This window comes from Cyanistes caeruleus, chromosome 12, assembly GCF_971803275.1.
Source record: "Cyanistes caeruleus chromosome 12, bCyaCae1.hap1.1, whole genome shotgun sequence".
Lineage (NCBI taxonomy): Eukaryota > Metazoa > Chordata > Aves > Passeriformes > Paridae > Cyanistes > Cyanistes caeruleus.
The window spans coordinates 6009542-6022119 of record NC_141712.1 but is presented as its reverse complement, the minus strand read 5'-3'; the positions used below and the strand labels follow the sequence as shown (position 1 = coordinate 6022119).

Sequence of the window (12578 nt, the reverse complement as noted above, 5' to 3'; positions counted from 1 at the left end):
GGTCGCTGTGAGCTGAGCCTGTAGGGTAATACAGGCTTGGCTGTCCCTTTCTTCCTGCTGATTGCAGGCTCATCCTCTTGGCCTACACGGTTTGCTTCTCAAAAAAACTCTAATCAGAAAACTGTTGTGAAATTTTATTCCTAAACAAGACACCTATAATCTCTTCAACAGTTCCTGGAATGTAATTTATTCCCACTGCCACCCGGAAAATTCGAAGGTGTGATTTTAAAGTCCCGATGAACCCTGGACGCTTTTCAGCTGAGAAATGAAAACGGGAAAGCTTGTCCCTTTTGGCTTAATTGTGTTACTTTTGTTATGTTTAGTTGCTTCCTGCGGTCCACCCCGGCCCGCGGCCCTGGCCTGGCAGCTGGGCCCTCCCCTGGCCCGGCAGCGGCCTGTTCCCGGCCCGGATCAGTTCGGTCCCCGGCCCGGATCAGTTCGGTTCCCGGCCCGGATCAGTTCGGTTCCCGGCCCGGATCAGTTCAATCCCCGGCCCGGATCAGTTCGATCCCCGGCCCGGATCAGTTCAATCCCCGGCCCAGCTCGGTTCAATCCCCGGCCCAGCCCGGCTCGGTTCAATCCCCGGTCTGGCCCGGCTCGGTTCAATCCCCGGCCCGGCCCGGCTCGGTTCAATCCCCGGCCCGGCCCGGCTCGGTTCAATCCCCGGCCCGGCCCGGCTCGGTTCAATCCCCGGCCCGGCTCGGTTCAATCCCCGGCCCGGCCCGGTTCGATCCCGGCCCGGTTCGATCCCGGCCCGGTTCAATCCCGGCCCGATTCGATCCCGGCCCGGTTCGATCCCGGCCCGGTTCAATCCCGGCCCGATTCAGTCCCGGCCCGATTCAGTCCCGGCCCGGTTCAATCCCTGGCTCTGTTCAATCCCCGGCCCTGCCCGGCTCGGTTCAATCCCCGGCCCGGCCCGGTTCCATCCCCGGCCCGGCCCGGTTCAATCCCGGCCCGGTTCAATCCCGGCCCGGCCCAATCCCGGCCCGGTTCAATCCCGGCCCGGCCCAATCCCGGCCCGGTTCAATCCCGGCCCGGCCCCGGCGATCGGGCCCGTGGTTGCCGGGTAACCGCGAACGCGGCCAGCGCGGCTGTGGCGCTGCTGCTCCAGGCTCTGTCCGTGCCCAACGCGCTCCTGGCTGGGTGTTCGCAGCCTGGGCTCGGGCACGAGACTGCTCTGGGCGATTCGCCGAGAGAATTTTCACCGAGACTATTGCGAGTTCTCAATTGGCAGAGCATTGGTCTCTGCGAGGAAATCCCGAATTGCGTTTGAAGGTAAAGATTGACTAAAGTGCTACTTTGTGGCTTTGTCACATCTGTGCTCTCTGAAAGAGAATGCCAAAGGGAAATACAGGCTGTGATAGTGCCAGACTGCTGGTGCAGCAGTTCAGTGGCAGGTACAGCTGAGTGGATGAGCAATGTCTGGTCTACTGATTGTGCTTTTTTCACTGAAGAAACGCAACATTTTCTAAATACACCAGTCTGTACATTTTTTCCTATAATGATTACTTAAACTGCTTAAAGGTGAATGAGTTCTGTTCAAGTTTCAGAGGCTTCTTATCATCTGGTTATTAAAAATATTAGGGAGATGCCTCTGAATTAAGGGGTAAATGAGATCATATACCAACATCAATAGTCTGGATTTTATGTAACAGTAAATGCAAGGAAGAGACAGAGAAAGAAATAGAAAAAGGGGTGGGGGAAGAAAGAGAGTGACAGAGACAGATGAAGTAGAAAACATCACCATTCCATGGATCCCATCGGCACACCATGTGGTGAGGTCTCACAGAACATAAGACTCCAATGGATGAACACAGATTTGGGCAAGGTGGGACTGCCTCAAGTTTGACTCTGTCTCTTGCTACTTTCAAATAATATAAAATCTTCAGCACCAGTATATCTTTTGAGTCTGCCATGAATTGGGTTGTGGGTTTTCCGAGTTCTGTTCTTGCTCTTTCCAGTTTTGTTGAGGCATTGTTGCACATCTGTGACATCGTCTCTTCAAAATGGCTTCTGGACTCCGGAAAAGGACACCTCGTCTTTTGTTCAGGGAAAACCTGAAGCCTGCTAATGTAAGTAGCCTCTGGGGCTGTGTTAAGGCTGGAAACGCCACTGGTGTCCCTCCTCTCCGTGCCCCTCCTGTTGTCCAGCAGCACTGTGAGGCTGCAGAGCCCTCCCCAGCTCTCTGTGCCGTGCTCCTGTTGCTGGGGGCTGTCCTGGTGCACTTGGGAACAGCGTGTGTTGCTCCAGGGACACTCCAGTGTCTTCCCTGGCTGTGCCAGCGGGGCCAAGTGAAACCAATGTCCAGCTGGAGCCCTGAGCATGCGCTTCTCTCCCTGCCCTTTGTCACAGCAATCCCTTCTGTCAGGCTGGACACTCACCTGTGCTGCTCTGGCCAACGTGCCCTTGGGCACCTGGGCATGTGGGCGGGGGGAAGCTCCAACTCTGCCCAAAGCCTTGAGAGACACGGCTGGTCCCAGCAGCAGAGGTTCCAGAGCAGCTCTTCTCTCTCATCTCCTGCGTGGGGCACAGATCCAGCCCTGCAGACAGCACTGGAGTCAGGGCCACAAAGGTCCCTTGGCTGTCTGGAGCTCACTTGACTGAAGATGCCCTGCTGCTGAGGCTCTGTCAAGGGGATCCCTCTGTTTTCTTCTGTGGAGGGCTGTGTGAGCCCAGACAGAGCAAGCAAATGCTAATTAACAGAGGGAACTAGAACCTGGACTCATTCCTGTGCACCTCACTCTTGGTACCACTTTGCTTTCTTGTGTCTCTTGGACTCACCCAGCAGCGCTATCTCCTCGCTGTGAGTTTTGAGTGTTGTGCAGGGATGGAGTCAGGGGAGTTCTGAGAACTCCTCCCCACTCTCTGGAAAGGTCACTGCCGCAATCCAATGGAACTAAAGAGGAAACAAATGCCCAAAGAGCAGAAATCCCCAAACATGTCACATCAAATCACAGAGACAGGGCTAATGGGACAGAGCCATGTGGTTGGAGTACGTGTATTGTGCTCTGTATTATTAATTTATTGATGCTAAGGATTTCATCAGGTAGCTTCCAGGGCTTCCAGCACTGTCCTAGTGTCTGTGGTCACAAATTAGTCACCAGTGCCACTTGTTCAAGAAAAGCCTTTCTGAAGAAGCACATCTCTGAGGCTCTTGCTGGTTATTGTTGGTGGTTTTTTTCTTTTTTTTTTTTTTGCCTTTCAGCTCCTTCCCTCTAAGTTCCAGAAGGAGAAGTTTCTGAACATCAAGAAGGAGGCCAGAACTGGGGGGACTGGTCTGCCCAGAATTGGCCCAATTCTAGACTTTGAGTTCGATGCTGATCAAAAGGTAGCCTTTTCCTGCTCTTTTCCTTTTTGTTTGATGCAAAGTTTGAAGAGGGTGTGTGCTTGTGACAGGCTTGCCTCCAGCAAAATACCTCAGTGTCCAGGTGCTGTTGTCATTGCAAACTGCTGGTAGTGATGGACTTGGAGTCCTGATCTGCACCAAGCCAACACAAATGACCTCTGCTGAAACTGCTGGGGTTTGCTGGAGTGGAGCTGCCATTGCTAAAACAGTGGGGGAAGGCTGGGGACACAAAGGCACAAGATTGCCATTTGCCATTCTCTTGCTGAAACAGCCCCCTCTTGCTTTGCTGTGGTCACCATCAAATGCTTGGGGTCATAGGATTCATTCCACAGTGGCAGCGTTGGCCTTTGAAGGCCAAGGACCTGCAGTAATTACTTCAGATTTAACAAAACTAATTGCACTAATGCTTTGGGCTGGAACAATGTGTTGGGAGCCTGAGGGGTGTTAGATTTTGCAGGCTGCCAGATGTACAGGGGACTCGCCCTGGGCAGAGGGGAATGGACTGGTGCCTACTTAGAGGTGTGTTTAAAGTCTGTACTGGCTCAGCACAAAGCACAGTCCAAACGGGTAGGTGCCCGAGGTGGGTGTTGAGCAGGAAATTGGCAGCAAGAGACAGTTACAAACTGGTGAAGGATTGCCCTGGGGAGAGGGCTTGGGAACAGCTCCGAGAAGGGCACAAGTAAGGGACAGTGTGCTGCAGCCAGTCCCTTTGGCAGACTGTGTCTCCTGTGCAGTCACACAGGAGAGCTGCTGCTGTCTCTGGAGTGGCAGACGTGCTCACCCAGAGTCTGCACTTCACTGGGGATCAGAGTGAGATTCTCCTTCATGAACCTCCCAACAGCTGAACCTCCCCCTGTTCTCTCTTGCCTCTCCAGCTGCCGCCAGTTCCCCAGAAACAGAACCTGTTTCGGGTTTCCCCATCAGAGGTGGTATTTCAGAACTTCGTCGCTCATGAGGTCTCTGAAATGGAGCTGGCTCTCACCAATAAGGACAAGGTAAGTGCTGGGATGTGGAGCTTTAACGCCGTGCTGGAAGAGGGGAGTGGTGTTATTCCCATAGTGTACAGCAAAGCAAGTGATCTGCTGCAGCACACCCAGAAGAAAATGTCTCAGCACCTTTGTTCTGCAGGATGGTGGAAATCTTGTGCCAGGAATTCTCCCATGATTTTGGCCATGCATGGATGGTATCTATCCCAAAGGATCTTCCTTCCCTTGAAAGCTCTGTACTGATAGGAATGTGGAGGGCTGTACAGTTCTTACCTGCTCTCATGCTTTGCCTTGAGTCTGTACCACATCCCGTGTCTCCTTGGGTCCTGGTAGGAATCTCTGCCTCTCTCAGCCTGTTTGGCTCCCTTTGTGCAGCTCAATATCAAAGCTCAGGGGCTGAATCTTCTCCACTTTATGCTGGAATCACTTATCACTAATGGCATTGGTACTGCAGGAAATGTGTTCTGAAACAGCCCTGGAGTCAGACTGATGCAGCAGAAGCAGTGAGAGGCCTTTAGGTGCCACTTCAGGCTCCTGCTAAGCTTCATCCAGCTCTGCTCAGGTTTTCCAAAAGCAACGTGGTGCTCTGCTTTCCCTTTGGAGAACCACAGCACATCCAAAGCCATGTGCTCCTGGAGGACTTCACCTTCACTTGAAGCAATTGTGATTGTTTTGCAGTTTCCCAAGAGTGCTGAGAGGGGAAAAGTTGAAAAATGTCAGCAGTTGTGTTCCACTGTAAAGAGGAAAACTGAAACCATTTGAATTTCAGTTGGGGAAACATTTTCTCAGATGAGGCTTGTGCCAAGAGTGGGCTGGTGGGAAGAGACAGGAGGGAGTCAAAATCATCTGGTTTAGATTTTTTGAGAGCATTTTGGTGCTCAGGGGTTGACATCTATGTGCTAGCAAATGCACATTTGCTGTGTCTGTGGATCCCAGAGGGCAGAACCTGGCCTGCTGGCTGCAGGCAGGAATGCCCAGAGCCCAGCTTGCCTGCACAGGCAGCAAGAGCCCCTGGAGAGCCAAGACTGGCTTTTCATTCTGGAACCACACGGTGAGTCAGTGCTGGTCATGTTTCTCCAGGCAGAAGATGCCTTTGAAGCCCACAGTCGATAGGCACAGCCTGTCTGTGTTTCTGTCTCTTTTGGCAAGCTGAGTGCTGTCATGGTTTTATGATTCTTCCTTGCTGCTTTACTGCCCATTTAATTTCTCTTTGCCATCTCCTTGTTTTAGGGATTGTCTTTCTTTGTCCTTCTTTGCCTTTTCAGGTTTGCTTTTATTCCCAGGGAGGCCACAGTGTTTGGTCTCCTCTCTTGCTGGTCTGCCTGCCTGACTGTACCCCCAGAACTGCCCTACCCACTCCTGATCTGCTAGAAGGGAATTTCTTCCTTCCCCCAGGATAATGTGCTGCTTTGCTTTCAGGTAGCACATCCCCTGTCTGGAACACCACTGCATGGCTGTGTGCAGGCAGAAGCCAGCAGGTTTTTGGTCTTGTTGAATATGCAGATGACTTGGTGCAGGTGCTCTGTCTCCATCCTGCTGGTGCTGACCTGCTGGGCCCTTCCTTCCCACCGGGCACTGCCCTACTGCCCCTGGCCAAAATGCTGGACCCAGACAGAAGGGATTCAAGTTGTCCCTTGTGAATGATGTGCCTGTACCTCCACAGCTGAAAGTGCTTTGGAAACGGGATCAAGGAAGGATGTCACCAGGGCACGGACAGGTCTCCTCTCAGCCTGCTTCCACAAGTGGCAAAATCACTGTCTCATGTCTTCCCTGCAGTTTCTCCAGCTGGTGAAGATCTCCATGGAGTTATCACCTCACTTCAGGCTGGCGTACGCCAGTGATGCGTACCATACGGTGCCACCAGGCGCGACCATCCGTGTGCGCATCCAGTTCACCCCTGACGAGAGCAAGGTGAGACTGGAGGAGCCAAAGCACACAATTATCTCCAAAGCCATTGTTTCCCTGCACTCTGGTACAGCCCATTCCATGCTGTGAGCTTGGCTCCAGGCTGGGGGCAGGCAGCCTGCAGGCAGGCTCACCTTGGCACGTGCTGTCAGGGGCTGCAGCCAGGCCTGACAGGCCCTGCTTCCCCTCCCTGCACATTCCTGAGCATTCCCAAGGGAAGATGCACAGGGAACAGGATGAAAATGACAGAGGGGTGTTGATAGATGTTTGGCCATCTCTAGGTACAGTGGAGGGTTTCATTATTATGGAAAACACTGGAGGAATGAAGAGCTCAGAGAGCTTTCCTCCTCCCTGACTGGCAACAGCTTCCCTGCCTCACCCTGGCCTGGAGCAGAGATGGTGCTTTTTGCCCCCTCTGTTCTCCAGCCTTGCAGCTGTGCTGTCCCACAGCACAAGTGACCAAGGTACAGCTGCAAGGCCAGGGCAGAGGATGTGCTGTGCCCGTGAGCCCAGCCTGGCACAGGCACACTGAGCTCCAGGTGCTCTTAGCAGGAGGTTGGTGAGCTGCAGAGGACTTGGACACCTGCTGAAAGAGCTGCTGTAGGGCAGGTACAACCTGTAGGCAGAGCTGTGAGCCCAGAGCCTGTGGCAGTGACACTGCTGTGGCTCTGTCTTCATGCCTGTCACTGGGGCTGCTCTGTCCACTGGCACCCGTTCCGTACCAAACCTGCTTTGGTGTGGGGATTTGAGCAGCAGTGCCGAGGCCCTGGCCAGTCTGATCCCAGTGCTGGCATCTGGAGGGCCAATGCTGGGATCTGGAGGTTTGTTCATACAGAAGGGTTCAGGACATGGCAGGGAAGGGAGGAAGCCTTGCAGGGAAAAAAAGAGAGGCTCTTTCCAACAGCATCCTGCTACCTCTTAGCACTGTTCTTCTCCTGACCTGCTTGGAGAGGCAAAGTTAGAAGGGAGTTGTGAGCCAACTCATGTTTCTACACCGGGCCAGCGGTGCCGGATCTCTTTGGGTGCAGCTGTTTTCTCACCTTCCTTTTGCTGCTTAAAGTCAGTTTAACACTTTGTCCTATTCTCAAACAGTGGGAATATAGAAACCTAAAGAGGAATGGCCTGTGTTCCCTAGCTCCATGTTCCTTAGAAGGGACTTGGGAATTATTTAACATCATTAAAATTTACAGTAAAAGTTGTGGCCTAGGGCATTTCTCTTTATGACCCTAGTGACACAACAAGCTTAACGCCACCGAGATGGGTTTTGCAAAGTGCACTGGTGCCTTTAAAATGTGACATATTAGCAGAACTTAGTGTTCATTTTGGGGTGGAATAGGTAAATTGATGTCCTTGAAGGGTTATAGGAAATGGGTTTTCTTCTGCCATGGGGATGACACTAAATGCTCTGTCCTGAGCTATTTCCTTTTCCTGCAGGATTATTCTCATGAGCTCGTCTGCATCACCAAAACAGAGAGGATAGTTGTGCCAATTCGGGCCATTGGTGCCCGAGCTATCCTTAACATCCCTGACCAGCTGGACTTCTCAAAGTGTTGGGTGAAGTGCAGCACTCAGAAGACTCTGATGGTTCACAACACTGGTAACCTGGAAGCTCATTACCAGATAAGCACCCAGAGGTGAGACAGCTCATCTGTCCTTGTGCAAAACACCTTTGGGTGATAACAGAGTCGGGGAAAGAGCAACAAAAGGAACCTGAGCATCGGAGCTGCTGTCCTGCAGCCCTGGCTGGAAATGGGCAGGACGTGTGGGGGTTGCTGTTACATCTCATGTTTTAAGCATGATGCAACCTCTGAGCTTCCTCTGTCCCAGATTTCCTGGAGGGTGCTGGAACATGTTAGTAGCTGGCTTGCACGCTCCTGAGCACAAGCAGCTTCTGAAATGGTTACTCCCCACTGTCAGCCAAATAGCCCCATTCTCTGGGAGGCCACAGGCACGTGGCTGCCCAGTGGTCCTGTCATGAGATGCCCCATGTGAGCTGTGTTGTGGACAGCCTGTGCTGTTCCTTTTACTTAAAGCTGATCTGATTTCCCTTGTCAGCTGAGGGCATCAGTCTTCTGTTCCATGATGAACCTTTGAAAGCCAGTTTAAAATTTCAAACAGATGATTTAAATCTCTGAATAAGGTCATGCCCCTTTCATTGAGGTTTCTTTTTAAATACTCTGAAATTCCTGAGTTTCTGCTGTTTTTTCATTTTGGTTTGTGCTATTTGTTGGCCAAAAGATGATGAATTCTTCACTGGGAACTTCCATAAGGGTTGAGCTTTTCTGATGGCTATCAATATACCACATGCTCATAGGTATAGGCACAGGTGTATAGAACATATGAGACATTTAGTGAATATGTGAAAGGCAATTGGGCTGACTTAGAGGATATAAGTATAGAATAACTTTTGCTGGAGGGGACCTCTGGAAATCATCAGAGCAAACACACTGCTCAAAGCAAGACGAGGGTCTGGGGATTGCAAGGTGCCATTGGGAGATCTGGACCTGTCTTTAGATGCCATACAAGAAAACAGACATACAAATGGACCTAGTTAAAAAGCAGAAGATAACAAGCTATTCAAACCCCCTCCATTTTCTGCCCGTCGGGTGCGGTGCAGTGATTCACTGAAAGGGTAGATCTAACAGGATGAGAACTATCTTAAGGAACAGCTCACAATTAACAGATAAAAGGCCAAAATTTAGCCTGCCAGCCCCATCTCTTGGCAGTGGTTTTCATTTGGTTATTACAGTGTCAGGGATGTCTCCTTCACAGCTCTTCTATCTGTGGGCTCAGGGAACAGCTTAGGGATGCTGGCTGAAATTCAGAGGAGTTAAGTTTAACTGTAGAGTTTGTGTCCTTGGGTCTTGGGGAGCTTCATCTTTCCTTGCTTCTCTCCAAAAGTCTCATGTCCAGCTCATAAACACTGCTGGCCCAAGGCTTCTCCATCAGCCAGTAATTACTCACTGGTGGTAATGGGCCAGGCCCACAACTGCAGCAATAGGTTCTTAGTGAGCAGAACCTGAAGCAAGTCCATCAGCTGTCACTCCTGACATGAATAAAATTCAGCTTTTCAGATGTTCTCTTTATTTTTGTGTGTGATGCATTCGTCACCAAACTCTCCAGAACACACTTTTAAGTGACAGTGACCACCAGCAAAGCACCAAGGCCAGGAACTTGTGTTTCCTCAGTGGGGCTGTAGAAGAGCACAAAGCCCAGCAGCTGCTGGGCAGAAGCACATTTCACCTGAGCTGTCCCTGAGCATCAAAGCACAGAGTCCTGTGTTTGTCAGGCAAGAGCTGTTTAGCTGGTGACCAATCCTAATTGTTGCCTAAACGCACCAACACATTTGCATAATTAGTTCCAACGCATTGCACAGAGTTTATCTGGTGGGCCAAGCAAACAGTTACCAGCCTGGATAACACAGAGTCCCAGACTGCATTGCTGGTAAATACACAGAAACCTCCTGTTCTGTGTCCCTGCTGATGGTGCTTCATTTAACTGGGATTGGATCCTTCAGATTGTAAATGGCATCTTTCTTTTGGGTCTTGTTTCCATGTCACTGTGTTGCTCTACTCTGCATTTGCAGTCTTTCAGAGTTTTGATTGCTCCTTTTCTTAGAGCAGCTTTCATTGAAATGCTGATAAAATGTGTCCTTCTTAGGCTAAATCAGGATGTTTTCAAGGTAAAATAAACCAAAGAACCACACTGCAAATTCAACAGTAACTATTCTTTGGTCTTCAAGGAAAAATTCCTTCTCCCTGTCAGATTCCTAGGCTGTGTTCTCACAGGACAGGTAGTGCCCTAACACTTGGATCTTTGAGATGAGGTTGATAGGCAGCAGGACAAGAGGAATTCCCGATGTCCATGCAGACAGCTCTTAACCCTCTCAGTGGTTTCACAAATCATTCTCTGATGGGATTGCTGGCAGTCAGAGCCTCGAGTCTCATTGCAGAGAGCTGGATGCAGGGTGTGGGGGAGATGAGGTCATTTTATCCCACAGGATCTCCTGAGGTCTGTATCCCCTCAGAAGTGGGTCAGCAGCTGTTTCTGATCCTGTTTTGTCTCTTTTCTGTTGCCTGAGGTTTCTGTGCTCCCTGCTTGCCCAAGGGAGCCGAAGTGACCTGCACTGCAGAAGGAATGTCATCCCCAGGTGTCCCCTGAGTCCTGATCTCTCTCTTTGTGTTGCAGTCCTTTCTCCGTGGTTCCAACCACGGGAACCCTGGGCGCTGGTGACAGCATGCAGGTGACAGTGGAATTTCACCCACTGACGACTGGTGACCATTTTGGGTCCGTGGTAGTGTGCTACAACACAGGTGAGTGCTGGGCACTGCACGGGGCACAGGACAGTTCTCCACCACCACTCCCTGTTGTGCCAGCCACCTCAATTCCCTCTAGATGTACCTCCCCTGTTCCAGCTCAACCCCAAAGAAAACTCAGAACCAGTTGGTGTTTAGGGGGCTGATAAAGTGGATCCCCTCTAACAGGACTAAGATTTTTGGGCTCTTGTTTTGTTGGGAGTTGGTGAGTGGAGGAAGGAGGAGCCCTGATTCTCCACTGCCATGTGGCTATGCCTGGCTGAAGTTTCATTTCATTCCTGGCCAGTGCTGTATGTGAGGTGTGAGGTCTCCATCAGACTCTCTCCAATGCAGTGTATTTCTTGCACACCTCTGTCCCATAGGCTGCTGCTCCACTGGCTTGTCACAGACCCTTTTCTATGCTGCCCTCTACACATATATGTAGTTTCTGTCTAATAACATTTTCAGGCTCTCAAGTTCCTGTTTGGTGACAAATCAAGACAAGTTTTTCCTTGTCCCCATTTCCCAGGCCGTTCCTGCTGTTGCGAACCTCTCACATCTATCTCCCATTTGATTTCTAGACTGAGGAATCCTATTCAGTCTTCATATAGAAGCTGCTCTGTACTTATTAATCTTTTCCTTTGTCCCTTTTTAATTTAATTTGAAATGCTCCAGCTTGGTTTTTGAGATCAGAACAATGTAAAATATTTCAAGACTGATGTGGCTGTGGGTTTGGACAGGGAGATGGAGACGATGATTTTCATGGTGTTCATTTTGTAGTGGTTTGTCATATTGCAGAGCCAGGCTGGTTGTGTTTCCTCACCTGGGTCCCCTCCTGCTGTGGGCTGTCACTTCACTTGCTCCTCTGGGCCTCCTTTTTCTGCTCACATGCCCCCAGGTGGATTTGCTTGTCAGCAGCAAGGGATCCAAGGGATCAGGAGAGACAGGAGTCTCATGGGATGCCCAGGGGAAACCCCAGACAAGCCAGGACTGGACAGGGCTCCTCAGCATCACCTGAAGGACTTTGATGCAGAAATTTCAGTGATCTGAGTGGAGTGGAGCCACCTGAGCACATCTAACAAATCTCATGGTACATGCTGTCACCTTGGGGCCAAATCTCTACAAACACACACAGAAATAAAGTGTTTTAGGAGGTGCCCAGAACATCCTCACACTGTACACACAGAGCTGTCAGGATGTGATAAATGTACTGATCCATAGAACTGCTAATATAGCTAAAAGCTGTGACACTTTCTTCTGTGACCTGTGGTTTGCTCTGTCCCTTGCTGTTCCATCAGCAACTGAGCTGAGCAAAGACTCCCCTTTGCTTTGTTCCAGGTGAAGAAAGTATCCACACAAACCTTCACGGAGAAGCTCTAGATGTCAACATTGGGTTGAGCACATATTCCGTGGATTTTAAGAAGACTTTCATCACCATGTCAAACCACACAACCATGTTCATTGAAAACAGGAGTAACATCACAGCCCACTTCCAGTGGAAGACTTTCCTTAGTGAGGAAGATGACAATAGAGAGAAGAGGAGGTTGGTTTGAAAGATGCATTTCAGTGAGATACATGGCCCAAGACTAAAACTAACATATGGCTCAGGGGGTGTTGGTGCTTTTGAATGGCTTAGGCCAGTTAAACCATCCCTGGCATTAGGGTGTGTCCCCCTGGGTTTCAGGAGCTCAGCACTTAGCATTCCAGTTCCATTTATACCCCAGCCAAGGATGGCATTTTGGGAAGGAAAGGTTGATGGCAATGACTGGATTTCCTCAAGTTCTAATTGGGCTTTTGCCTCTCTAATCTTTTTCCTACATGACCTGGCAACATCCTTAAATATTTCCTGAGTTTCCAGCCCCTCTTTTCCTTTAGTTTCTTCAAAAGCTCCTCACCCATCCAGGCTGGTTGTCTTCCCCATCCGCACTATCTTTCAGCACACAGGGACAGTCTGCTCCTGTGCTTTCAAGATTTCTTCCTTGAAGTATGTCCATCCTTCCTGGACTCCTTTGTTTTGAAGGGTTGTTTCCCAGGGTACTCTCCAGA

The 12578-nt window shown here is 50.4% G+C and overlaps 1 protein-coding gene across 3 annotated transcripts in view; it reads left to right on the top strand.

Moving 5' to 3' along the window:
• Window positions 1-357: 357 nt before the first annotated feature.
• LOC111942194 (axonemal central pair apparatus protein HYDIN-like) overlaps window positions 358-12578 on the top strand; it is a 71030-nt gene continuing 58809 nt past the window's right edge. The window contains exons 1-8 of one of the 3 annotated variants that reach the window (XM_086848116.1): window positions 358-1275; window positions 1962-2072; window positions 3206-3328; window positions 4222-4341; window positions 6109-6243; window positions 7672-7871; window positions 10426-10550; window positions 11871-12075. In XM_086848116.1, coding sequence (XP_086704242.1) covers window positions 2007-2072; window positions 3206-3328; window positions 4222-4341; window positions 6109-6243; window positions 7672-7871; window positions 10426-10550; window positions 11871-12075 — 974 coding nt within the window. In that variant the 5' untranslated portion in view covers window positions 358-1275; window positions 1962-2006. The remainder of the gene's footprint in view (window positions 1276-1961; window positions 2073-3205; window positions 3329-4221; window positions 4342-6108; window positions 6244-7671; window positions 7872-10425; window positions 10551-11870; window positions 12076-12578) is intronic. The other 2 variants (XM_086848115.1, XM_086848117.1) reach the window with 2 other exon arrangements.